The sequence below is a fragment of the Eublepharis macularius genome, chromosome 7, assembly GCF_028583425.1.
Source record: "Eublepharis macularius isolate TG4126 chromosome 7, MPM_Emac_v1.0, whole genome shotgun sequence".
Lineage (NCBI taxonomy): Eukaryota > Metazoa > Chordata > Lepidosauria > Squamata > Eublepharidae > Eublepharis > Eublepharis macularius.
The window spans coordinates 26,647,726-26,675,316 of record NC_072796.1 but is presented as its reverse complement, the minus strand read 5'-3'; the positions used below and the strand labels follow the sequence as shown (position 1 = coordinate 26,675,316).

The following is a 27,591-nucleotide window of genomic DNA, read 5'->3' as shown; positions in this document are numbered from 1 at the left end:
CTTGCTATTTTTGCAGATATTTTATTCAACTTCTACATGCACCCGGACAAAGATGCAGACACACGTACACAAGACAAAAATCTCTTGCCTCAGTTGAAGCACGTGATATTTCATTCCTACAAAAGGAACATGCCACAGAACAATCTGCCTGCAAATTAGATGGAGAGAAAATATTCAGTGTAGGAAGTGGCAATGAAAAATTGCCCACAACTGATAAGAAAGTGAGCATGGCATATTGATTTAAATTTGTGAGAGCCAAGCTGCAAGTAACGCCTGACACAGGTTGGACACTTGTCAGCTTCCCTCAAGTTTTGATGGGAAATGTAGGCATCCTGGTCTTGCAGCTTACAGAAGTTTACAGAGAGGCAGTCTATGGGAGGGAGAACATGCAGTCGGCAGGGGATTGCACGCATCGGGCTCTTGCCAGGTGCCCCCCTTCCCCTCCCCTGGGTTTGTGTGTGTGTGTGTGGGGGGGGTCTGTAAACTTTAATTAAATGGAGACCTAAGCTGTAAGACCAGGATGCCTACATTTCCCATAAAAACTTGAGGTAAGCTTACAAGTGTCCAACCTGTGTCAGGCATCACTTGTAGCTTGGCTCGTAGACTGAAGCTCGAATTCCTGTTTTGCCATGGAATCTCATAGGTTGACCTTGGGCCAGTCACTCTTTCTCAGCTTGACATATCTCACAGCTTCTCCAACAGGCCTGGAGAAGCATGTCCTGCCATTTTAAAAAAGATGTAATGTGTGAAAATGAACAGCTGAAGTTTTTCATGGCACAGAATAAATAACATCTCTTGGCAAATGACAGCCCATCAAGCCTCTATTAAAGGGATTAGGACACTTTTTCTCCAGGCAGTTGGCAACTCTAACAGAGTTGTTGTAAGAATAAAGTGCATGGAGGAGAATGATGTTGTAAGCTCCTTTGGGTCCTCACTGGGGACATAAGCTTGGTATAAACATCTTAAATAAATAAATAAAGGCACCTTAGAACATTCTTCTTTTTGATAACTGATGTTTCTGAAGGGGAAAATCAAAGGAGAAATTCTCCCGCACAACACCTGTGAAATATATGGGAATTGTGCAAGAGTGCAGCAGTGCTCTTGCACATTTTCCAGTCAATTGTGTGAACTTATCGATGGATTTTGCTCCAAGTCTCCATGGTAAACGTATCGTGGAATCACACAATAGAGAAGAAATTAAAAACAGTCCAACCTTGCAAAGTTATGCGGGTGAAAAAGAACTCATGCTTAACCAATCAAAAAGAGTCCCAAAAAGTCCTGCTTGGCTCCAAAACAACCAGCTAATCACCTCTTGCCACGTACGAGGATGGGTAGGTGCACAGCACTGGACAGCAAGTGCTGTAGGAAGAGATGAGCAAGACTATAAAACCTGCTGGTTCCTCTTGTCTGATTGGGATTCCAGACTCCTGACATGGCCCACCCAAACCCTCAGCATCTTTCTTTTTGGCAAAGGCATCTCCTCATCTGTAAGGGATGGAAAATCATCTTGTTGCCAAGTGTGGTCCACTTGGTGCTCAATCTTCTGCCACATTGCTCCAATGGGAGTTGTTGCTTCCCCCTTGAATATGGACTGACAAAAAAGAGGGGAGGGGGGAACCCACAGGAAACAAAATGCCAATATATAATTTCTCAGTGTATTTCAAAGTGCAATGTGCTCAACTTTTCCTATTTTTTGCAATACAGTAATTTAAACAGAATCATACAGATTACAGACAACAATCTTACAATAAGGTGCAAAGATAGCCGGATTCACCAATAATTCAAGCTCAATAAAGAAATGTCCTTGTTTCCTATGTCAATTTCTTTTTCCGTTCGATTCCTCCGCTGGTAGGTTCACACTGGTGGCATGTTCACAGTATCTCGCGACATTAGGTGTAAACAAAAGTCAATCGACATGCTGTCTCCCAGCACAAGATGTGAGCAGAAGCCCCATCCGCACGCTGATCTGAAGCCAGCTATAGTCAGATTTCGCATCTGCTTCCTCAGTAACGTGCTTTCTATGCAAAACATGTTTTTGTTAACTAAATGCAGAGACATTTACACCTTCTCCCTATCATTATGCAATCCACATACTTACAAGAGGAACCCAATTCATTTACTCATTGATACCGGATTCTAGTGGCAATTCATTCTTTCACACACCGAATGTGAGGGGCGTTTCTCCTGGGCGTCAATTAAATAGTCTAGCTTCTGCGGGTCTTAAAGGCAAACAGTTAAACTGCTACAAGTAACAATTCAAGCATAGTTCATTGTTTAAACCTTTTGGTTTAACTGTCTCCAACTTGTAAATCCAGTAGGCTTCCCTTTGAAGGAGTCTATTCTGCAAAGAGTCTCTATTGTTAACATTCACTACTTCTAAAATGATGAATTTAAAGGAGTTTACTATGTGGTCCTTTTCCCTGAAGTGTTGGGTCAGGGGTGCCTCTAAGACATTATTGCGGATACGGGAAATATGTTCCAATATCCGTGTCTTTAGAGGTCTTGATGTACAACCAATATGGCAGCAGGAATACTGCAGAGGGCCTCCATTGGCCTTGAGACATTCCCACATTAGCTGGTGACATTGTGTAGAAATGTTAGGAAACATGGGGAATGCTTTTACTGTGGATTCCTACAGCCGTATAGAATGTTTTTATATGTTCCAGATATTCATTAGCCTAAGGAAATAGGTGGGGTCTTGGGCTCATGTGGAAGACGTATGGGTCCCTTTTGCAGTTCAGGTCATGGGATTTGCTGCAAGGTGTACAATGAATGAAGAGTACATCCTATGCCCTAACTGTCATGTCAAAAGGGAGATGTGCTATGACCATGTATATGCCCAAACTTAAGTTCTTTTCAGATGTTAGTCACATGTACCAGGAGACTACCAACCGTATGTAATTGGAGCATGTGCTACCTGTGGTCCTCCTGATATGTACAGTTTAGTGCATAAAATTATTGGAGAATAATACTGGCTAGTTATCAATTAAGAATCTTTTGGGAGTAAACCCTTTGTCAGACCTGACAGGCATGCAAACCAGGAGCCACTAACTGGGCATAATGAAAGTTCAAGCTATTTGTGATCCTCCCATTAAGCATGGTCAGCATGTTACGTGGTGTGAACAAAGACAATACATGTATTTACAACTACGTGTGAACTGAGCATTGGATTTCCTAGGTTTCATGTTCATGCATACCAAGGCTCTATGTGCATGGTAAATACTAGAGATGGATATGAACCAAAATACGAACCAAAGTTCATCACAAACCAGGCCAGTTCATGGTTAGCGAACAAGCAGTTTGTCAGAGCCCATTTCTGACAAACTGCCCTGAACTTTAGACCGGTTTGTTTGGTTCATTTTTCAGTTTGTCACTGCAGACAGCTTGGCACCAATCAATCAGTTTCCTAGGCAACATGGGGAGGGGCTTTCTGCAGACCTTCTGCTCCCCCGGAAATGATATTTTTACGGACCAAATGAACCGGTTTGCGAACTGGGGCAAGTTTGTGAAAGTTTGTGGTTCGTGAAACATGATGAACCATGAACCGCATGGTTCAATATTTTCCCGGTTTGTGCCCATCTCTAGTAAATACACATTTTGCCTCTATTCTCTATCAGGAGATCACAGGTAGCTTGTGCAAGCATCCTGGTGTACATGACTGTGACATCTGACAAAGACTCTAATCTCAAAAGGTTCTTAATTAAAGGCCATCCTATGCTATTCTCCTATAATTCTATGCATCGAAGATGTAACATCCAAAGTTCTTCTTAGCTGGTAGAAATTTGTAAAAGAAAAATATTAACAACAACATGCAGAGACTTGTGGTTAAGTTCTGAATGAAGAGACTGCTTTCTCCCCCCTCTTTTTGACAGACAACCCCAAAGAGATGACCCGTGTTTCTGTTTACGTTCGAATCTTGGATGTGAATGACAATGCACCACAGTTTGCTGTGTTCTATGATACTTTTGTGTGTGAAAATGCCAGAGCCGGCCAAGTAAGTCATCTCTGTAAATGCTTTAAGTTCTTTGGATTTGTTTTGGGAACAGGCACTGAGTCATTCATTCACAATCATGTTTCTGTTCCTTAAGACTGAAAGATGGTTTTTGAGAGCAGCTTGGGAAAGAGGGAAAATGGCTGCCGGCAAATCAGATTCCAGCCTTACCCAACTACAATATGTAAATTACCAAATGACTTTTCCTGTTGTTCCTCAGAAAAAGCTATTGTGCTGTTAAAACTTCAAGCAGTTTTTTTTCCCTCCAGCATTTATTTGGTTGTTTTTCAGATTTGTCTTAAAAGACAATCTCTTAATTGCATTCCGTGCTGCCGTGGTGGAGGAAAGCATTATATGTCACCAAGAGTAATTTGTAATCAAATTTGATTTATTTTATTTTTTTGAAGAGCTTCCTTTGCCACAGACGTTGATTGTGCTTTGACTTGATGGGCATGGTGTTCCAAAACACCCCTGTCGGCATTCTATTTTTATGCAAATGGCAGTTTATCTCTAAAATGGTTTTCTGGAGGCAAATCACACAAAAGCATAAAAGCAGTTAGTATCAGAAGGGCAAACATTTGCTTTGCTTTGCCTCTTTCCGAGATGCTTTGAACCGCACTTTGATCAACGGGAAATGACTTTGCCACCAAGAGTAGCAAAGACCAGCCATTAGGGGCTGTTGAAACTCACAATATCTGAAAACAAAAGCAGCATTAGAGGCAGAAGTGGGAGACGCTGTTTTAACCTTTTGTTTCGTGTGAGTATTCCTGCTCACATTTGTCCCTTCTTCTAAGTTGAGTTTTAACCCATAGGCACAGGCATAAGGAGGCTGCTTACGGTGATGGTGCACCAAAAATCTTTCTGCTGCATCACGAGACTGTGAGTAGCTCTACATGAGACATCTGACACATGAAGAACAAGTGTCAGGAGATGAAATGTTACCTGGGAAAGGTAGTTTAAAAAGACAGCCCCAGCAGCAGGGCGAAAGCTTTACTATACACTGGAGCCATGTGAAGGGGCTGTGAAATGCCAGAAGGGAAACTTCAGCCCATTATAACTTCTCCAGGTCCAAGTCCAGCTCCGGAAAGCAACTCCAGCCCATTTCCATTCCTCGCTGCCCTCTGATTGCAATCCCACACAGTTTTAGAATGGAGAGGTGTAATTGACAGGGGAGGCAAAGATGAAATTAACAAGCCCTCTAAGGAGTGAACTCCGCTAGTATAAGACAGCTTCAAGAGTTCATGAGTTAATGCCTCAAACACACACACACAAAGAAGAGGGGAAGGTGCTGACAGTCCACACCCACTGCCTTGGCTTCCACCAATGAGAGAGATCATTGAGATTTGGGTTGAGGTTTCAATGTTAAGAAGTAGAAATTTTGATTTCTTTTCCAGTTTGATCTAGGAAATCCATCACTTTTTGCCTGATCTTCCTTCTGGACAGAACTGATGGTGATTAGTGGTGCACTCTATAAACTTGGTGTTATTCTCTTAAAGTTATTCTTATGGGAGAAAAGCAAATTGAGGGAGGCAGTATTGAACAAATACATGGAAAGATGGGCAAGGGTTAATCAACCCCTGTTCTCGTTCTCCCCTGAAACTGACAGCATCTAATACTGCTTTTCAGTTTAAAAAATTGTTTAGCAAGTATTCATGTCTTGCACAATGTAGTGATTTCTAGAGTAGGATTTGTTTCTTAAATTTGAAAGAATTAGCAAGCAGAACAATGTAGGTCCCTTTTGTCAGTATTGTGTCAGACATGAGGAGAATAATCTGAAGAAAGCTTTAGTGCTACATCCCCAGATAGGAGTGACTATTGCCATTCCATGAGACTTAGCATTGCAATGAGGCTTTTGCTTATATTGCATTATAGACTCAGGTCAAAAGATCTGTGGAATCATGTTGGATTTCACTTGGGATGGGTGAAGAGGAAGACTAGACTGTGCTGTCCAAAAAAAGTGGTACATTTTAAGAGCATTTCTTGAGGATACTTCTTTATAGCTCATAATAACAGTTGCAGTATCGTAATTATGGTCATAATAATAGATTATACAGTTACCATTTTTAAGCAAAGGATTCTTGCTTTAAAAAGCTTCAGTCTATCTGAAACTCTTATATCCATAAAGCGACCCCTTCTGCCGCCAGCCTGGCTGTGGGGCGGGGGGTCGTCATTTGCCTCCTCGGAAGGAGGAAGAGAAGGCGCGCTTTCCCCGGACATACGGGGATTGCGCGGGGGCGGAGCTTGCTAGCCGTTAGGCTGCTCCGCTCCCCCGCCGGCGTCAGTCGCCCGGGAAAGAGCTCGGCGAGTGGGTCGCTGCGAGCTCTGCCTAGGCGGCCGTGCAGGAGCCTCGTCGGCGGTGCGGAGGCCTCGGCGGCGGCGCGTCTGTGGTGCGGCAGCCTCGGCAGCGGATCGGCGGCAGCTGTGGAGGCTTTTCGGCGGCGGCCCCGTCGGAGGTCCTCGCGGCGCGGCGGAGGCCGCGGCGTTTGCCTCGGTGGCGGTCCCGGCGGCAATTTTCTGGGCGGCTGTTGGCCTTTGCCCGGAGGGATCGCGGCGGGGGCCGTGTTTGTCGGCGCGGGCGGCTGCCTTTTCTTGGCCAGGGATCGCAGCGGGGTTGGCGGCCGGGAGTGGGGGTGCAGTGGTTGCTAGAGTCAGGCCTGCCCGTGCTTCCTTGCTCCATAGGCCCTTCTACGCCTTGCGGGTGGTGTTGTTTGAAGGGGGTGTTGGGGTAGTCGTCTTTGCCCCCCCCCCTCTTTCTTCCCTTAACCCCCCCCCCCGGTTGCCTGGTTACAGGGCGGCCATTTTGAGGGGCCTTTCCCAGTCTGCTGAATCGGGTGGCCATTTTGAAGCCGTGAGTCAGGGTGGCTCCCTCCTTTGGTATTCCCTGATACCCATTGGCTATCCGGCCACAGTGCCTTTTGGCTGGCTGGGTGCGTTAGGACACTTTATAAGACTGTTGCTTGGGGCACAGGGCTGGCCATGCCTCCTAAGAAAGGTAGTGGCCCTTCTAAGGGTAAACAGCGAGCTAAACGTCCGCCCCCTAAACGGCCCCCTCCTGTTATTTCTTCATCTGAGGATGAGGCCGATGTTTTGGGGCAGGAGGACATCCTGCGTCGGCTGCAGGCCCTTGAGTCGGCCAAGGGGGTGCCTGCTCCTTCGGGGGACGGTGGAGGTAGGAAGAGGTCTAGGCGCCTGGCCTCCAGGGATGCGGTGAACAGAGAAATTCTTATGCGTTTATCTGTTTTGGAAGGTTCAGCGACAGGTGCGGCTGGCTCTGCTCAGATGTCTTCGACTCAGGAAGTTGGTGCAGCGGCTGACGAAGCTGATCAGGGAGCTGAAGTGGTTGCGGCACCCGTGGCCTTGGCGGTGGAGCCTGAAGAGGACCTTGGTAAGGCTGCACCTACACAAACAGGATTCCCCTGGCCTTGGGGGTCCTGTGGTCAAGGGCCTCTTGGTGGAGCTCAGGGTGCTAGCTCGGGGGTTCCCCCCCAGTTCTCCCCAGCTTGGCCTCCTCTAGCGCAGCCACATTGGTCAGGTCAGGGTTTTGGAGCTGCTTCGCTGCCCTCATCTGTACCTTCGGCAAACCTGGCAGGTGGGCAGCCTTTTGGCTGGCCTGGGATGATGGCTGGTCCGTGGGGGTATTACCCGTTTCCAGCTTTGGCGTACGGCAATGTTCCTTTTAGTGCCCTGCCATTTGGCGATGTAGCCCTTCCCCTGGGTGATCACCTGACACAAGCGACACGTGATAAGATATTGAAAGGGGACTATGTGGACGTCTTTTCCCTTCTCTTCAGAGAGCTGGAGAAGAAGGACAAAGACGATTTGGATGACCGTGACAAAGAAAGGCTAAAGCGTAGGAAGGTCGATAGAACCTGGGGCAATTGGCTCCCTGGGTTCTTGATTTATGCGGGGGTGTTAGCGAGGGCACAGCCACATAAGGCGGCTCCTTTGTTCCAGTATTTAGATATTATTTACAAAGGATATACGGGCTTCCTTGGAGGGGCATGGATGCAATACGACGAGGAATTCCGTATGCGTGCTGCCATGAATCCGGCCCTTCCCTGGGATCGCATTCATCAGCAATTGTGGCTTTCGGTGATGTCCCCTGCGAGGCCTAGTGTGGGTGACCGGTCAGACAGCGGTCATATTGTTCAGCGCTCTTCCTCAACCCCCAGCACCCGCGCTAACGCGGGGCAGCAGGTTCAACCCCGGCTGCTGTGCTGGGAGTTCGCCTTTAAAGGAGGCTGCAGCCGTAAACCCTGTAGGTTTAGGCACGAGTGCCCGTCCTGTTCAGGCCCCCACTCCTACACGGCCTGTCCCAAGTCCCGACAGGGCTCTGGAGGTAGGAAGTTCGGTGGATCAGGCGGTGGTAGCCAGCAGTCTGCTGGTAAAGGGCCCCAGTCCAATAAGACTGAGGGTCCTTGAGGGACTGTTACGGGCTTATCCCAAGGCTCGTGAGGCCCGGTATCTGTTGCAGGGGTTTACTTATGGTTTTCGGATCCCAGTTGTTGGTCCTCGTTCCTCTTTTCATTCGGATAATTTGCGTTCAGTGTTAGGTAAGGAAGACATTGTTAGAGCTAAGATTCAGAAGGAGTGTGCGGAAGGGAGAGTTTTGGGCCCTTTCGATTCTCCACCAGTTCCTAGGTTGAGGGTTTCCCCGTTAGGGGTAGTTCCCAAGAAAGCGGCAGGGGAATTTCGTTTAATTCATCACCTGTCGTTCCCTAAGGGTAAGTCAGTCAACGATGCGATCCCAGAGCATCTTTGTTCTGTCAAATATACTTCGTTTGATCAGGCGGTTAAGATGGTACGCAAGTGTGGGGTGGGGGCGGAGCTCGCTAAATGCGATATTAAGTCTGCCTTTAGACTGCTCCCAGTGCACCCAGAGGACTTTGAGCTCCTCGGGTTTGCTTTTGACGGAAAGTTTTTCATGGATCGCGCCTTACCGATGGGGTGCTCCATCTCTTGTGCTGCCTTTGAGACTTTCAGCTCCTTTCTTGAATGGGAGGTACGGCGCCGGGCGCATTGTCGCGACACGGCGCACTATTTAGATGATTTTTTGTTTTGTGGGCCGGTGGGGTCTGGACGGTGCGCCCACCTGCTGGACACCTTCATTAATATGGCTGAGGAGCTGGGGGTGCCATTGGCACATGAGAAGACGGAGGGGCCTTCGCAGGTTCTCACATTTCTGGGAATAGAAATTGATACGGTTAGACAGTGTTTCAGGCTTCCCTTGGTAAAGGTTCAGGACCTTAGGGCCAGGCTTCAGGAGTTTAGGGGAAAGCGTAAGGTCACGCTCCTTGAGCTCCAGCAAGTAGTGGGGCATTTGAATTTTGCCTGTAAGGCGGTCGCCCCGGGCAGGCCCTTTTTAAGGCGACTTTGCGATGCAATGTCGCCCTTGAAGGCCCCTCACCATCGCTTGAGGCTTAGTACGGGCATTCAGGAGGACTTGCAGGTTTGGTCGGACTTCCTAGCCAGCTTTAACGGGGTTACGTTCTGGCGGGACGATTTATTACTTGAAGCGGAGCTTCAGGTTATGTCCGACGCCTCCGGTTCTTTGGGTTTTGGGATCTATTTTAGGAAACATTGGTGTGTGGGTCAGTGGCCTAGTGAGTGGCATAGGTGGGGTCTTGACAGGGACCTTACGTTCTTGGAATTTTTTCCAATTCTGGTAGCCGTGTTTTTGTGGGGACGTGAGTTTTCCAACCAGACTGTGCATTTCTGGTGTGATAACCAGGCTGTGGTACAAGTGGTTAATTCATTGACCTCTAGGTCCCCTAGGGTTATGAAGCTCGTTCGAGCCTTCACCCTTCTTTGCCTCCATTGGAACATATTGTTTAAGGCCAGACATGTTCCAGGGGTGGATAATGAGGTGGCGGACGCATTGTCTCGCCTACAGATGGATCGTTTCAGGCGGCTTGCCCCGGAGGCGGACCCCCATCCAGTGCAGATGCCGCAGGAACTTTGGCTGCTTGGGAGTCCGAGGCATTCAGGGCCATCTGGCTTGCAGTGGCCCCGAGCACCAGGAGAGCCTACAACAGAGCGGTAGGACAGTTTACAGGGTTCAGAGACAGGCTTAGCTTGCAGCAGCGCTGGCCTATCCCGGTTTCGCACTTGATGCGCTTTTGTGTGCATCAGAAGTTGCGGGGTCTTGCGGTTAAGTCGATTCGGGGTCAGCTTGCAGCGTTGGCGTATGTAAGCAAGGCACGGGGGTTCCCTGAGGCCACGGGGGACTTCCGTGTGCGGAAGATGTTGGAAGGTTGGTCCAGGGAAGCAGGGGCTCGAGTTGACACCAGGGAGCCTATTTCTCCCTCGGTGCTCAAGGGGCTTTTTGCGGTATGGGCCGAGGTTTGCAGTTCTGGGTATGAGACGCGGCTGTTTCACGCGGCGGCATTGACCGCGTTCTTTGGGGCATTTCGCATTAGTGAATTAGTGGCTCGGTCCAGTTTGGACCGGTCTGACCGTGCTCTTTTGGTTAGTGATTTACAGTGGGACGGGGATGCAGTCATTATTAAGTTACGTCAATCCAAGACGGATCAGTGGCGTAAAGGGGTTGTTATTCGGCTGGGGCCTTGCGCAGATGGAGAGTTGTGCCCGGTGAGGGCTCTCCGGCGCTTCCTTCGGGTGCGGGGCAAGGAACAAGGGCTTTTGTTCAGGCACGGCGATGGTCGGCCTTTAACGCGCTATCAGTTCTGGGCAGTTACCCAGAGAGCCCTTGATCGGCTGGGTTTGAAGGGAGTTAAATTCGCGACACATTCTTTCAGGATTGGGGCGGCTTCCACGGCGGCCGCAATGGGTTACTCGGCTGTAGCCATCCAAAGAGTTGGCAGGTGGCGTTCGTCAGCGTATCGGGCTTATGTTAGGCCCTTGTCTAAATTTTAAGCCATTACTAATTGAATTTTCTTTAGGTGCTGTGTCCTGCCGAGAGAAGCAAAGAATTCTGATCTGCGGGCACAGTATGGTTTTCTGGGCGGCCCACCAAGCACGGAGGACGAGGATTGGGTCGCAGTTGGGTCTGAGTGACTGGGCCCGGGTTGAGTGGCAGGGCCGTCGGGGCCTTCGGTGGCCCGGCCTGCTGCCTTTGTTATTTGGCCGGAGGAGTGGCCTCCCGCCCCACGTGTTAGTCATTCACCTAGGTGGGAATGATCTGGGGCTCATGCAAGGCAGGGCATTGTCCTTGCAAGTTAAACAGGACCTGCAGTTCATTCTTCGGCGGTGGCCTGGTGTTCTCATTATTTGGTCCGCCATGTTGCCTCGGCGGGTTTGGCGGGAGGCCTTGCACCGTCCGGCTATTGAAAGGGCTCGAATGAAGGCCAATAGGGCTATTCAAAAGGCTTTGGGTGAAGGGTTGGGTATTTACTTACCTCACCCTCGGATCAGGGCCACTTTTGCCGACCTCTACCGAGGTGACGGGGTACACCTTTCGGCGTCCGGCAACGAGGTGTTTTTAGATGACTTGCGGCAGGGGCTTCGGCTGGCCTTAAGCCATCTCTGGGGCGCCAGGGCCTAAGCAGAGGCTTGGCCTGGCGTTGGCAGGATAGAATTGGGAAATAGGGAGCGGGCCGGTGAGCACCCTTGGCGCTTCTCCATTTTGGGGAAGAGGGGTCTGCCTGAAGCGGATGGTACTGCTTGTGACGGCTGCCATGCTGCATGGGCAGACTGCCTTGGGGAACCCTGTGTGCAAGTCCTACCTCACTGCTGTACGGCTGAGGTGTGGGAGCTTGATTGGGGGAACCAAATTTGCCTGGCTGTCCAGGTAGCTGCCATCCGGTGGATGGCTTAAGCCTGGGGCTTCGGGGCTCGCCCAGACAGGTCGAGGCGGAGGTCCAAGGTGCGACCACGTGGCTCGTCCTGTACCGCTAGTTTGCCCTTGCCGCAGTTTGATAGTTATGGTTATAAATATTGTTATCTTAATAAAAGTGGCCCTTAGTACCAAACAGTGACGTCTGTCTCTTCATTCCGACTGGGGTGGCAAAGCGACCCCTTCTGCCGCCAGCCTGGCTGTGGGGCGGGGGGTCGTCATTTGCCTCCTCGGAAGGAGGAAGAGAAGGCGCGCTTTCCCCGGACATACGGGGATTGCGCGGGGGCGGAGCTTGCTAGCCGTTAGGCTGCTCCGCTCCCCCGCCGGCGTCAGTCGCCCGGGAAAGAGCTCGGCCCACCCTCCTCTCCCTGTATCGGTGCAGGATTAGCCGGTTGCTGTAGTCAGAGCCAGGTAGGAATTTTTTCCTCCGGTCACCTAATTGGCCCGGGTCCGGAGGTTTTTCGCCTACCTTGTACCGATATTGTGGTTGAGGTGATTGGCACGGTGGCGCTGTTTAGATAAATCATTTTGGCAGGATAGAATTGGGAAATAGGGAGCGGGCCGGTGAGCACCCTTGGCGCTTCTCCATTTTGGGGAAGAGGGGTCTGCCTGAAGCGGATGGTACTGCTTGTGACGGCTGCCATGCTGCATGGGCAGACTGCCTTGGGGAACCCTGTGTGCAAGTCCTACCTCACTGCTGTACGGCTGAGGTGTGGGAGCTTGATTGGGGGAACCAAATTTGCCTGGCTGTCCAGGTAGCTGCCATCCGGTGGATGGCTTAAGCCTGGGGCTTCGGGGCTCGCCCAGACAGGTCGAGGCGGAGGTCCAAGGTGCGACCACGTGGCTCGTCCTGTACCGCTAGTTTGCCCTTGCCGCAGTTTGATAGTTATGGTTATAAATATTGTTATCTTAATAAAAGTGGCCCTTAGTACCAAACAGTGACGTCTGTCTCTTCATTCCGACTGGGGTGGCAAAATGTATTTATCTGAATAGTATAAAATATCTAAGGTTACTCTCTGTTGTGTGCAATGCTCAGCCATGGAGTACCTACTGACATCATTAGTAGTGTGTTACTGCTCATATCTCTCTCATTTGCAGCTTGTTGTGTTAGCTTAAACTTATTAATAGGTTTAATTGGCTCTGATAATATGACTTGATATCTATAATTCATTTTCAGTTATACTTTAACTCTCATAAAACATCAATATGTTGTGTTGTAAATCTCAGAATCAAAAATAAACTTTAGAAAAAAAAGCTGGCAAGAAACAGTGGAGTGTAGTGGTTAGATTATGATTTAGGGGATTCAGGTTCAAATCCCCACTCTGCCATGGAAGCTCACTGGCGAGCCTGTGGCCAATTATTCTTTCCCAGTCTGCTCTGCCACATAGGGTTGTTGTGTGGATAAATTTGGGAAGGGAAAACTAAGTATGGTGTCCTGAGCTCCTCAAAAATAGAGTGGGATAAAAATGGACTTGTGGGTAGAAGTTGTTCCTTTGGGATGCATACCTAATACATAGAGCAATTCAGTATAACAATATTTATATTCACAAGGGAGGGATGTTTCCCCTCTTCTTTAAATGTCCATAATTGTGCACAACTAGTAGTCACACAACCTGATCTGAGTGGTGAAGATTAATATATATATGGCAGTTCCTAAACAAATGTTAAGCAAAAGGAAAAATATTGAGTACAGGAAATGGCATTTCTACTTAAATGTCAATTTTAAAATATATGCTGGGGGGGGGGAGATAGTGAGATGGAGATAGTGTTTAGAGTCTTTGCTCTTTAAACAGTTGTAATATTTAAAGGATTACTAACCATCTGAACTTCTGAGCTGCCTGCTGTGGTAAAGTGATCCTTCGGTTCAATTCGGACATAACAAACAAATGAAGTGAGTTCATGACGGCACAAAGCAGTTTAATTGTCGTCCTGCTTCACCTTCCTCCTTTCTTCCCATGGCACACTGAGGTCAAAGTCAGAAGTCTTAAACTCACTCTAGTTCTTAGTGACATCAAGCACCATAAGATCGCCCAGTGTTTCTCTCCCAGTAACAGATTATTAAACTGGGGTTAAATGATGCTGAGGAGTCTTTGTTACTGGGAAAGAAAACAAACCTCAGTTTGTGAAGGTGCTTGCATTCACGGTCTGCTTACCCATGTGCTACAGGTAAACTCAACTTGTGTTTGATATGTGATCTGAAGCTTACGTTTAAAACAGTATGTGAGAGGGTGCAGATTGGGTCCTGTTTGCGCACAGAGGCAGGACAGCATCTTCATTCTCTTCTTTCTGCCTCTCATGTTTTAACTAGAAGAGAAAGACTGTAGGAGGAGGGCTGTTTGTCTGACTGCTGGTTCCACACATCAGCTCAGAATCTGCCCATATCATATAATCAAATCCTGAGTGTCTCTCTACACATTACTTTCGACACATGTTGTTCATGTGTCAGGAGACAAAAAGCAAGCTGGGAAGTATAGGTCTAAATGACAGAGCCGGCGGAGATCGCTCCAGAGGGGACGGATTTTCTCACTGCCCTCTGCTGCTCTGACATTTCCCTTTCTGGAGCCTTTGTCCTGCTGAGTCTCGGTTAATGGGAAGTTTTAAGCAGTGAGGGTAGCAGGATAAAAGGAGACAGTCTGGCACGCCAGAGGCAGCGGAGGGCTGTGAGAGGATCTGTCCCCTTGGGAGCAATCTCCATCAGCTCTGTCCTTCAAAGCTGCAAACATTGAGTCCCAGCAAACATTGAGTCTCCCAACACTTTACGAACATGTGTCCAGGCATTTCATGTAGAGAGACTTTCAGACATCACAATAAACTAGAGGGACTGAAGATTTGGTGTGGGATTTGACGGGGATTTGAGTCAGTTTGGTGTAGTGGTTAAGAGCATGGGACTCTAATCTGGAGAACCGGGTTTGATTCCTCACTCCTCCATTTGAAGCCAGCTGGGTGACCTTGGGTCAGTCACAGCTATCTGAGAGCTCTGTTGGCCCCAACCACCTCACAGGGTGTTTTGTTGTAGGGATAATAATGATATACTTTGTAAACCGCTCTGAGTGGGTGTTAAGTCATCCTGAAGGGCCGTATATAAAATGAATGTTGTTGTTGTTGTTGTTGTTGTTGTTGTTGTTGTTGTTGTTGTTGTTGTTTCTGGCTTCAGTCTCTGAATGCCACACAAGGAAAATACAAAGGCATGGGAATAACCAAGCTCAGCCATTACCCTTCTTGACATCTTAAATTGGCCTTAAATTCCTGCCTTCAGATCCAGTCTTGGTCCAGTCTTGGCACAAGACTGTGGTACCAACATAATAATCTGGATTAACCATTTGTATAGCAGCAGCCATATAAGTATCTTACCTCTGCGACCAGACATGAGAAAACATTTCTATCAGAAGCCATAGTATCAAGTGAAAAAAAGCCTATAGGGCCTTTGTACTCACTGATTGACTCCTGCATAGAGATGGGCACGGACCCAAATATGAACCAAAAAAACCCACTAACCAGCCTGGTTCATGGTTCACAAACCAGTGGTTCATGGAAGCTCGTTTCCATGAACTTCCACGAACTGGTCTACTGGTTCGTTTGGTTCGTATTAAAGGGGCAGTTTAAATGGCCATTTCCCAAAGGAAATGGCCATATAAACTTTTCCTGCCACTGGCAGGTGGCAGGGCCCTTTAAACGGCCCAAACCCCAGCCCACACCCCACCCCACCCCCTCAGCCCCAGCCCCGCACTTACCTTGCTCTGCTGCCCTGCAGGCCCGTAGCCTCCTCCCCCTCCTCCTGCAAGGAACGGGAAGGACATTTTTGGCCTCTTCTGACGCCGCGTGGCCCTGCAGCCATTTGAGGTGTGGGGAGGCCCTTTTTGGCCTCCTCCGCCATCCTGTGGGCCCGCTCAGCAGGGGAAGAAGTCAAAAACGGCCTTCCCATGGTGGCCATTTGAGGGGCAGGAAGCCCATTTTTGGCCTTTTCTGCCACTGCATGGGCCAGCATGGCAGCGGAGGAGGCTGAAAACGGCCTTCCTGCTCCTAGCGGGAGGAGGGAGAGGATGCTGCAGGCCTGCAGGGGCAGATGGGCAAGGTAAGTGTAGGGCTGGGGCTCAGGCCTGGGGCTGGGGGCTGGGTTTTGGGCCGTTTAAAGGGTCCTGCCACTTGCAAGGCAGGAAAGGGCCCTTTAAACTGTCAAATGTCCCCTCCCTGCCGCTGCTAAGCAGCCAGAAAGGGGCATTTAAACCCCACGAACCACAAACTGGTTCGTGAACTTGCCCTAGTTTGTGCCAGTTTGTGGTTCCTGGTTCGTGAAAACCCACAAACCACGAACCTCATGGTTTGATTTTTTTTGTGGTTCGTGCCCATCCTGCATTAGCTAAGATACAAGAAAAGACTCATAACCTCCTCTTCATAACCTCTTCTTTTCTAGTGTAAAGAGCAACATATGATTTGGATAGGGTTACCCGATCCCCTAAGCCTCCGAGAAGGAGGTGAGCAACCTGGCACTTACCTTTTTGCCTAGCCTACAATCTTCCTTGCATGCATGCTTTGCTGGTGTGTTCCCTTGCACAAGGTACAGAGGCTCATGTGTGCTTCACAGCAGGCCAATTTGGGCCTCAAACGGGCCAAAACAAGCCTGTTTGGGGCCAAAATTGGCCTACTGCAAAGCGCAGGAGCACTCGGGGGAGCACCTAGTAGGCTCATTCTCGTGCCTTCCTCCCCAGTCAGCCAGGTAAGTGAAGGTGGGGGATGGAGGGTGAAAGTGGGGGATCCTCTGCTCCCACTGAGGGAATGGGATCCCTAGCTTTGGAGGAGCCTTCCATTCAAGCACTTCATCTGCTATCTACTATTTCCTCTGGTCTTGGCTTGCCCATAGTCACAAGTAGTTGAAGAGGTTAAAGGAAAGGCACTGTCAAACCCTTTCTTGCTAATAGCAATGTGGGAGAGGAGATTAAGGAGCCCTTTGCCAGTGACAGAATTTAGAAGAAGGAGGTTGATACAGTGCTGGGTGGAGGGGGTCATTGAAATCAAGGGCCGGACAAAAAAGCCATTGGAATCTACATTTAGTTCCTGGTCTCTATCCATATTCTGTGATTTGCATTATGACCCTAACTAGAGCTTCACCCTTCAAAACTCACTGATTTCCATGGATTTAGAAAGGTTTAATCCTGTTTAGGATTGCACCAGTTGCGTGCATCTGATTTACTGTTTTGTGTTTAATGAGGATAACGTGTGACATTATGAACTCAGACATCTATTTTACATGCAACCCTTGAGACTGCTCATATTTTCTTTTCTTTTTTTCATGTGACATCTGTCAGCTGGTTTCTTTTTCTTCTTCTCCGCAGCTAATACAAACGATAAGTGCAGTAGATAAAGATGACCCCCTTGGAGGACAAAAGTTTTTCTTCAGTTTAGCTGCAGTGAATCCCAACTTCACGGTCCAGGATAGTGAAGGTATAACACATTTCTAGATGTGAGATGTTTAATGGTGGATATGTGTTTCTCCAGTGTTTTGCATTATTATTTTTCATGTGTGAAACTGGATTCAGAACAACCATTTAGAAATTGTAGAGATAACACTGGGACTCTTGGGTTGGATTTCTGCATTTTGTATCAGAGGAGGACTCCATCCACCAGAGGAAAGTTCCCTGGCTGCAACAGTTGAGATGAATCACATTGATGGGAAGAAATCTGTCCCAGTGAATCATGTTCTCAATCAGCAGTAATTTCCTTCTGCTTAGCAGGTACTCATAAGCCTGTAGGTCCTGCCATGCCAAAGCACATACATACATAGTAGAAGAGCCAGATTTGGGTCCAGTAGCACCTTAAAGACCAACTAGATTTCCAGGGTATGAGCTTTTGAAAGTCAATGCTTCCTGGTACCTGACAAAGGAAGCTTTGACTATCAAAAGTCATACTGTGGAAATCTAGTTGGTCTTTAAGGTGCTACTGGACCCAAATCTTGTTCTTCTACTGCAGACCTACACAGCTACCCACCTGAAACTATCAACATATATAGTACTAGCAAAAAAGCCTGTTGTGGGAAAAAATCCTATGGGCTCTAGAAAAAGGAGGGAGGGCAGGCAGGCATTCCCTCCTCCTCTGTCACTGATCCCGGCTGAATGAAGGCAGGGAGGGTGGGCATGGCAGCTCCTCTGTGCCTGATCCTGGCCAAGTGAAGGGAAACAGTCATTGCCATCTGCTCCGTGCCTGATCCCAGCTGAGTGAAAGGGGGTGGGCATTGTCACCTGCTCCACTCTGATCCCAGACAGGTGAAGAGGTGGGCATTGAGGCCTGCACCATGCCTGATCTTGTCTGGGTGAAGTAGGAGAGGCATTGCCACGTGCTTCGCTTCTGATCGCAGCAGGGTGAAGAAGGGGCGGACATTGCCTCCTGTTCTGTGCCAGATTCCGGCCAGGTGAAATGGGGGGCTCATTGCCACCTGCTCCATGCTTGATTCTGGCAGGTTGAACAGGGATGGGTGAGCATTGCCTCCTGCTCCGCTTCTTATCCCAGATGGGTTTAGGGGGGTGGGTGGGCATTGCCTTCTGCTCCGTGCCTGATTTCAGCCAGGTGAATAGGGGCAGGCATTGCAGCCTGCTTCGCGCCTGATTCTGGCTGGATGAAGGAGGGTGGGCATTGCTACCTGCCCCGCTTCTGATCCTGGCTGGGTGAAAAGGGACAGACATTTCCACCTGCTCCACTCCTGATTCCAGCTAGATGAAGGCAGGGGTGGACATTGCCAACTGCTCTGCTGCTGATCTCAGCCAGGTAAAGCGGGGGAGAAGGTATTGCCACCTGCTCTACCCCTGTTCCCAGCTGAGTGATGTGGGGGGGGCATTTCCACCTACTGCACTCCTGATCCCAGCTGGGCAAAGGCAAATGGCGGGTATTGCCACCTGCTCTACTCCTGATACCAGCCAGGTAGAGCAGACATTGCCACCTGATCTGAACTGTGGGAAGAGGGAATAGGCATTGTCACCTACTCTGCTCCTCATCACAGATGTGTGATGGCAAGGGATGGGCATTGCTATCTCTTCCTGATCCCAGCTGGGTGAAGATGGAGGGTGGGTATTGCCCCCTGTTCCATGCTTGACCCCAGCTGGATAAAAGGTGGGTGGACATTGCCACCTGCTCTGCACCTGATCTCAGCTGGGTGAAGGTGTTGGGCAGGCATTGCCACTTGCTCCACTCCTGATCCCAGCTGTGTGAAGGTGGGGAGTGGGCATTGCCACCTGCTTTGCTCCTCATCCCATTTGAGTGAAGGCAGGGGTGGACGTTGCCACCCACGCCGCACCAGGATAGGAAGTGAGTTGTTATGAATACGCTTAGCCTTTTATATAGTAGGATAATCTTTTGCAGAATTACTCATTAACTCTTCATAGAGTTGTAGTATAAAGGTCATTCTAGCCAAACACAATGGCCAGCCAGTCTTCTGGGAAGCTCAACAGCAGGTCATGGAAAGAAACAGTCCTCTCTTGTTATTTCTTTCCACGTGTATCTGATAATAAGAGCTATAGTGCTCCATATAGTCATCCTCGATAATAACTAACAATAGCATGAATTAACAGAGATACTAGCATGAATTAATCTTACATTAATCTTCCAATCCTTCTAAAAATTTTCACTGGGAAAAAATCTAGTTGAATTAAAGGTCAAACTGTACGGAATGGAAGAATATCTAATCCACCTATTAAATCCAATTTAGTCTTGAGCTGTCTAAAAAGTTCTGGCAATCAATGGATACTACTGTGGTTTCAGTACACTAGATTATTGCAGTTTGTCCGTGGTTCAGTGGTAACAGAGTCTATCAGGTGTTGGAGGACCTGTTTAGACTAATCCTTTTGAGATGTTGCAGTCAAGCATATTGGGAGTCTGCCAGTTGCTCATATTTTATTTATTTGTTTTATTTATTTATTGTATTTAATTTGTAGTCCACTCTCCCCACATGTGGGGCATGTGTTGCCCACACAATCCTCCTGATATGTGCAGCCACTGTGTTCGCTGAAAGAAACAACACACAGATTTTGTACATGCATACAGCTATGCAAAACTTTTTTTTTTTTAAATATTCTAGTTTATGTGAACCAAAGCTGAAAATCCATGTTTTGTCCCTTTCAGACAATATGATCATCACTTATCAGAAAGATTTACATGTGGTACTTGTGGACTGTAATGTCTGAAAAGAGCTCTTTTCTTAAAAAAAATATGGACTGTCCTGGAGAAATTTCAGTAGTCTAATTGCCCTCTTTTGGTTCTCCCTACAATACAGAGAGCCAGTTTGGTGTAGTGGTTAAGAGTGCAGGACTCTAATCTGGAGAACCGGGTTTGATTCCCCACTCCTCCGCTTGAAGCCAGCTGGGTGACCTTGGGCTAGTCACAGTTCTCTGGAGCTCTCTCAGCCCCACCCACCTCACAGGGTGTTTTGTTGTGGGGATAATAATAACACACTTTGTAAACTGCTCTGAGTGGGCATTAAGTTTTCCTGGGTGGTATATAAATTAAATGTTGTTGTTGTTGTTGTTGTTGTTGTTGTTGTTGTTCTTATTCCTCAGCGATTATGTCTGAAGAAAAATCTCAAGATTTTTCTCAAATCTCAAATCTCAATTTCATTCAGAATGAAAGCCAGCAAATGCTGAGAAGGTGGAACTCCACCAAGAAGTTTCAGTAGTCTTATTTGAAACTCTTTGTACTTATCTTGATATTTCCAAGATATTACATAAGAAGAGGAACCCCCTAGATTCACTCCTGGTTTCAAATCTAGTTAAATTCTATCATCTATATATCATAATGTATAACATCAGTAATCTGGTTGTTATATATGCATTCTTTATCATTGACTGGTCTAGATAATACTGCCCGCATTTTGACGAGAAGGAATGGTTTTAGCCGGCATGAAATAAGTACTTATCTCCTGCCTGTGGTGATATCAGACAATGACTACCCCATCCAAAGTAGCACTGGCACGCTGACCATCAGAGTGTGTGCCTGCGACAGCCGGGGAAACATGCAGTCCTGTAATGCTGAAGCTCTGCTCCTTCCAGCGGGTCTCAGCACGGGAGCTCTCATTGCCATTTTGCTCTGCATCATTATTTTGCTGGGTAAGTTACAGGCGAACACATCATTTACTATATGAAATCATACAATAGAAAGATTTTTAGTCTTTGCCAGGGTATATCCTGTTTTTTTTTTGTTTTTTTTTTGTAAATACAGCTCTTTATGTACTTGTTACAACATGCCACAATTCACATACCTTTCAAGTAATAAAGCCCAAGATCTGTTTACATTGAAATAAGATTATAGTGCAATATTTTTCTGGTGAGCAAAGTTTACAGATACAGGGAACACAGTCACTTCAGCCCATTTTAAACCTCATATTGCTTTACTAAAACCTCCAGCTCAGAGGAAAATTGGAGACAATCTTAGGGTGCTGGTGCACACCTGCATAATAAAGCTGAGCATTACAAGTGGCCAAGATCTGTATTCCAAATTTAGGATTTACAAACTTTGCTGGCACTATTAGGAGAAGCCACTAGTATCAAAGAGCATGAATAAACCAAACACGTAAATATAGGCACTGAGTTGGTAAAATGAATTTCCTCCCTAGTCAGAATGAAGAGGCAGACACAAGGGATGGGTACTAAAGAGCCACCTTATTAAAGCAACAACATAAACAGCTATTGCAGCAACAGGGGGCCTAACCAGCAGTACAGGCCAAGCCACCAGTTGCCCTGGGACCTCCTCCTTGAACCTGTCTGGGTGAGATCCACTGCCTTGAGCACGAGCCAGCCATGCGGCATGGCTAGGACCTGGCTGGCCAGGCAAATGATTCCCCCTTAAAGTTCCAAACACCCCAAGCCGTGGAGCCTGAGGGAAGAACTGGTCCAGGAAGATCCATCAAGCAGTCTGCCCTTGCAGCTGGCTGCCGTGAAGTGTGCCACCTACTCCTAACAGGCCCTAATTTCCCAACAATAGGGATATGCCAAGGGTGCTCACGAGCCCACTCTCATTTCCCCAACTCTAACCTGCCAGTGGCTGGATTGTATTACGGCACCACCTAATCCAATTAGCGCAACCACTGCATGCAGAACAAGGTAGGCAAAACAACACCCTTCACCGAGGACAATTTGGTGAAAGGAGAAAAAATTCCTACCTGGCCCCATAAATGGTGACCGGTTAGACCTACCCTGCTACAGGGAGTAGAGGGTGGACTGAGGAAGAGGTGCAGAATGAGCACTGTGGGGTGGAGCCGCCTATATAAGGCATCGGGCTCCACCCCTTCCAAGTTCCTGTATGCTTGGGAAGGAGAGCTTACCTTTCTCCTTCCAGGGCAGCAAATAATGGCACTTGGCCATAGCAACCAACGGATGTGGCCGGGGGTGGCTGCCACGTCAATAGCAGGTAAGTATGTTTCATCTTAGCTTGGACCAAAACTGTGCTGAGAGGTTCAATGTTTCGTTACACCATGGTCTACCGTGGTTAGGGTTCAGTTGATGCTTCAGAGGGCCAAGCTACACATGACGAATGACACTTGAACGGCAAGTGTATTTCTCCCTGTTCACTTGCCCTCCACTCAATCCACTTGCCGTTCAAGTGTCATTTGTCATGTGTAGCTTGGCCCTAAGAGAATACCTTCCTCATGAATCAAGGAAAATTTCCCATGCAGCCAAAGAACAGCTGACTTGGGCACACTTTTCATCTTAAGATACTTGCAGGTGTTTGCCAATTATCTTTACCCATGCCATTGTAACTATTCCTGCTGTCCATAGTTAGGACTTAGCTAATCCTTCATATTCAAGCTGATTTAATAAACCACAACTGAGCAAAACAATGGGAAGCAGGTGGGAGAAAAGACCTTTTCTAAACCTCTGTGAAGAGCCCCCCCCCACCAACTTCCTGCTTGACCCTAAAAAGTAACCAATGACTCCTATATTGCCATATCAGGGTGGGCGGGCAGCTGCTGCAGCATAAAACATGCAACTGGAAAGTGGAGCAGATGTGTATAGCTGTTTCCCATCCTCCCCTTATTGGCTGCACTGCAAAAAGCACATTGGGTCTATCTGTGCATCCACAGGAACTTCATCTTCCATTCAAAAAGTGTACAAATTAGAATAATTTCAGCCTGGCTGAGCTTGGATCTAGGATGGGGTTGTCTGAATGTTCGCAACCAGCAGAGGCTACTCATTAGGAGGTAACTACACTAAATAAGGGAAGGCAGTTTTGACATTTTTTCAGCTTAACTATTCATAAAACCTCATTCAATCCATATCTATCGTCTCATGTCTTCATTCAGAAACTGGTTGTAAATGGCAGTTTTACATTAAAAACTGTTCTTTTGTATTTTTCCAAGTTATAGTGGTGCTGTTTGCTGCTCTAAAGAGGCAGCGAAAGAAAGAGCCTCTGATCTTGTCTAAAGAGGACATCAGAGACAACATTGTGAGTTACAACGATGAAGGTGGTGGTGAAGAAGACACACAGGCTTTTGATATTGGCACGCTGAGAAATCCTGCAGCTATTGAAGATAAGAAGCTCCGTCGAGACATTATACCGGAAACGTTATTTATACCACGGAGGACTCCTTCTGCGCCAGATAATACAGATGTCCGAGATTTCATTAACCAAAGGCTAAAAGAGCACGATAATGACCCCTCTGCCCCACCGTATGACTCCCTGGCAACCTACGCCTACGAAGGAAACGATTCTATAGCTGAATCTTTGAGTTCTTTAGAGTCTGGCACTACTGAGGGAGACCAAAACTATGATTACCTCAAGGAATGGGGGCCTCGGTTTAATAAGCTTGCTGAGATGTATGGTGGAGGCGAAAGTGATAAGGACACTTCGTAACCTACAGTAGGCTATACAGTTTTTTTTGTTCATTTGGGAGCAAGTAACTTTACAGACACCTTCTCCACGTGACAATATTTGATGTTCAGGAACCTTCTCCTGCCACTCAGCACAATGGTTTCTCTTTCTTGTTTCATTTTGAATTTTTCTCATTAATGTCCTTTTTTTCTTTCTTGTAGGATGTCACATGGAATATATACAGCATTTTATTTAACCCCTTCCAAAAGCCAAAGCTATCGAAATTCAGTGTTATCCATTTTATTAAGAAAAGGATACACTATGCTTGAGCAGGCTTACAACCTCTCGAGCAACCTTAGATACAAATTGCTTCTGTTAAATACATGCCCTACACTTTCAAGTGCAGCTTTTTAAAAGACCCAGACCACGATCCACAAACGGTCAGGAATGCACGTTTCACATGCACATTATTTTTTGTAAAGTTTTTTTTTTTTTAGAAACTGCCCACACAAGATACCAGACTACTCTTCAACTTTTGCATAGAGAGTGCTCCCACATGCCTTGAAAACAGGATTCTCATTTTATACAAAATTACTCTTGTTAATAACAGTGTCCACCAGATTTTTCAGTGTTGACTGGCAGCATTTGGAGTTTTCTTTTTTGTTTGTTTTTGTATTCTTGAAACTCTTGTAAGTTTTAAAAGAACTGTTTTGAAATTTGGGTACAAGAGCTTTAAAGAAGGAAGGCCAGCAGCACATACTTTTCACTTTTTCATTTTAAATTATTATCACACATAAATCCCTAGATTACTCTTCAAACCTCCTGAGCATAAAAATCAGAAGAGATACTGATACTTCTCCTGATGTGTCACTACATCTTAGCAAAATTCTTGTCTCTTAGTTTGGAATTCTCATCTGAGTAGAATGATGAAACCTGGTGCTATAAACTGGGAGTCTACAGAAAGTGCATTAGTCTTACCAAACTGCTTCTCCCCCTTCCATTTGTTCAAGATAGGACCCTCCCCTGCAACCAAAATCTGTTCTATTTTCAATTTAATTTTAATTTTCATGACTCATCTGAGAGCCAAACTACAAGTGACGCCTGACACTAGTTGGACACTTGTCAGCTTCTCTCAAGTTTTGATGGGAAATGTAGGCATCCTGGTCTTGCAGCTTGGCTCTCCAACTGCTGTCCAACGGACTGTTCAACTGTCACTTGTCCAACATTCCACCAAGCTGCCTACATTTCCCATCAAAACTTGAGGGAAGCTGACAAGTGTCCAACTAGTGTCAGGCATCACTTGTAGTTTGGCTCTAAGTTGGGGAGCCCTATTTGTTGCAGTTTCTGAAAAAGAAAGTCTTTAAAAAATTCAAGTGCATGCCCAGAACATTAACTTCTTTTTGGATCGTGGCCCATAAGGGAAAAAAAGATAACAGTATACCCCTATTCTGTACATTATAAATTTCCCTAAAAATGTACACGTGGTGTTAATGTGATATGCAGCTGGTTAAAAAAAACCCACTTTGTGCAACTTCATTTCATCAGATTCTATCTGCCAATGTTTTATATTTATATTTTTGTATTTATTTTTAAGAAATAAACTGGTTTTTATAACTATATTCTTGCCTGCTTAATTCTATAAAGGTGAGGAATACATTACCATTTGAAGACATCTAAAGCATTTAGAATTCAAGGTTCAGAACCAGCAAGCACCAAGGCCTAAGCATGCTCAGGTATACCTGTGGAGGTTAGATCATTAACTGAGTTGGATCCAGCCAGCCTTTTCTCTCTATCTCACCCATTTTTCCACCCCATTATAACCTCCATTCCACATGGCTTTTGAACATACAGGTCCCGTGATTCTCAGCCCAGTGTTGATCGCTGGTCAAAGATGACCCCGCTTTTCTTTTTTACTAGCAGAAGTGCTGGTTGTCTCCAACCCGTTGGATGTTTCCATGTATTCAGAAGTTGCAATTTCCCTTTCAAGTTGACTCAGAAGCATGATTACCGGAAATGAATGCAAATGCACAAAAGTGTAGCTCACCACAACTATGCAGATATGTTTCATGCAATATATTTGCAGCTGGTGATCATATACTTGGTTAGATAAGTCCCTGGTCTCAATCAGATCAGCTGGGAAAGGCTACACTTTTCAAATCTCTCTTTCAAAAATGATCAGACAGCTGACTTAGGGCCCTGACCTGGATAGCCCAGGAAAGCTTGATCTCATCTCAGAAGCTAAGCAGGGTCAGCCTTGGTTAGTAACTGGATGGGAGACCTCCAGCAAAGACCAGGGTCACGGAGGCAGGCAATGGCAAACCACTTCTGTTAGTCTCTTGCCATGAAAACTCCCTAAGGGGTTGCCATAAGTCAGCTATGACTTGAGACTGAGGGCTAAGCGACAAGTGACAAATGGCACTTGAACAGCAAGTGAACAGACTCACATGTACTCCTCCCTGTTCACTTGTGCTCCACTTGCACTCCACTTGATCACATGAGATCAAGTGGAGCGCAAGTGGAGTGCAAGTGAACAGGGAGGAATACATGTGAGTCTGTTCACTTGCTGTTCATGTGTCATTCATCACTTGTAGCTTGGCCCTGAGAACACATGCCATCAGCAGCTGACTTAGGAATGTGGTCTAATAAGGGGAGAAGCATCCCAGCATTTCACTAATATGAAAAAAACACCACAAAGAATACTTCCATGTGTGTACAGGAACTGAGACGACACATAAAAGTTATTAAAAAGCAGTAATGGTGTCTCTCGGTGACACCAGTGTTGAAAGAGTATAGTTATACCTTTTCCTGAGCAGCTACTAGGTGGCATTGCTGCTGATAGAAGGTATACACAGCTGTGGATTGGGGAGAGGATAGAACAAACAGCATCAATTTGCACTCATTTTTGTAATACCAGTAAGCAGCAGAAAAGCAAGATGTTTAGCAGCCTTTTGTGGAATGCCCTGACTGACCGATTGGTTACACTTTGCATGATAAGTCACAAGATTGCAGGTAGGACACAAGCTTGAAATTATTCTGTATCATATTTGCACCATGCTGTTAACAATGGAACATGCTCGGCTTTGCATCATTCCAATAATTCAGAGGAAATTACTGTGAATGTCATTTTGTGAGGATGCACCCATGATGCGCTTTTGGATCTGTACTTGATATATGTTGGATATGTGTTACAATCCATACATTCATAGTATTTCCATAATGATGATGTATATCCATTGCACACTTCCTTCCAAAAGTACTCCATGTGTACCAATAGAAAATGGGAGAAAAAAAGATACGCATGCAGTGACATCTCTGCTTGGAACAAATATTCAGGGGAGAATCCCGATGAGGAAGAATTTGGAAGCATCCCTATAACCTGTCCAAGGGCAGAAGAACTTCCAATCAACTTCTGTGTATATATCATCTGCCCCTCTACCTAGTGTGTAGATGGAACACATGGTAATGTAAGGGCAGGAGGAGGAATCTGAGCCATGCTGCAGAAGGAATTGGAAGAAGAAGGCAAAAGTGTAGTGGTGGTTCAGGAGTTGGTTCATTGGAGAAAGTTCATTGGGACAGGGCAACCTTACCAAAAGACATCAGGAGAAGGCATAAGAAGCACCATAATCCATTTAGCAGCAATGCACAGTGCTGCAATTGTGGTACTGTGATAATACCACTTCCTGAAGTCCTTGGTTAAAGGTACCCTATCTCCTTTCCCTCAGAGGTGCCATGGCTTAGTGATGGAACATGTGCTTTGTGTACAGAAAATCCTAGGTTCAATCCTCGGCCTCTCCAGTTAAAAAGGACCAGTCAGTAAATGGTATGAAAGGCCTCTTCCTGACACTTTGGTGAACTGAGGAAATGATAGTGTGACCTTCATAGACTGAAGGTCTAATTGAGTATAAGGTAGCTTCAGGAGTTCTCCCTTCACCAGAAGCTGGTAGACCTCAGGGAAATCATTGGGGAAGCCATCCCAGGCAAAGAATAGCATGTTTATTGTGGGATCCAGTTCCATGGT

The 27,591-nt window shown here is 46.8% G+C and overlaps 2 protein-coding genes across 3 annotated transcripts in view; both read left to right on the top strand.

The window, feature by feature from the left end:
* The window catches only part of LOC129333389 (cadherin-10), a 141,383-nt gene extending 117,768 nt beyond the window's left edge, over positions 1-23,615 (top strand). The window contains exons 8-11 of the mRNA XM_054985010.1: positions 3,873-3,994; positions 17,117-17,225; positions 20,621-20,872; positions 23,122-23,615. Coding sequence (XP_054840985.1) covers positions 3,873-3,994; positions 17,117-17,225; positions 20,621-20,872; positions 23,122-23,615 — 977 coding nt within the window. The remainder of the gene's footprint in view (positions 1-3,872; positions 3,995-17,116; positions 17,226-20,620; positions 20,873-23,121) is intronic.
* On the top strand, positions 7,243-12,743 carry LOC129333390 (uncharacterized). Of its 2 annotated transcripts, XM_054985012.1 has the most exons (3): positions 7,243-7,376; positions 9,885-10,030; positions 10,894-12,743. In XM_054985012.1, the coding sequence occupies exons 1-3, from the start codon at positions 7,271-7,273 to the stop codon at positions 10,927-10,929; spliced, it is 288 nt and encodes a 95-aa protein (XP_054840987.1). In that variant the 5' UTR covers positions 7,243-7,270; the 3' UTR covers positions 10,930-12,743. The 2 variants fall into 2 exon arrangements, with proteins under 2 accessions (XP_054840987.1, XP_054840986.1); XM_054985011.1 differs by lacking the exon at positions 9,885-10,030.
* Positions 23,616-27,591: the final 3,976 nt, after the last annotated feature.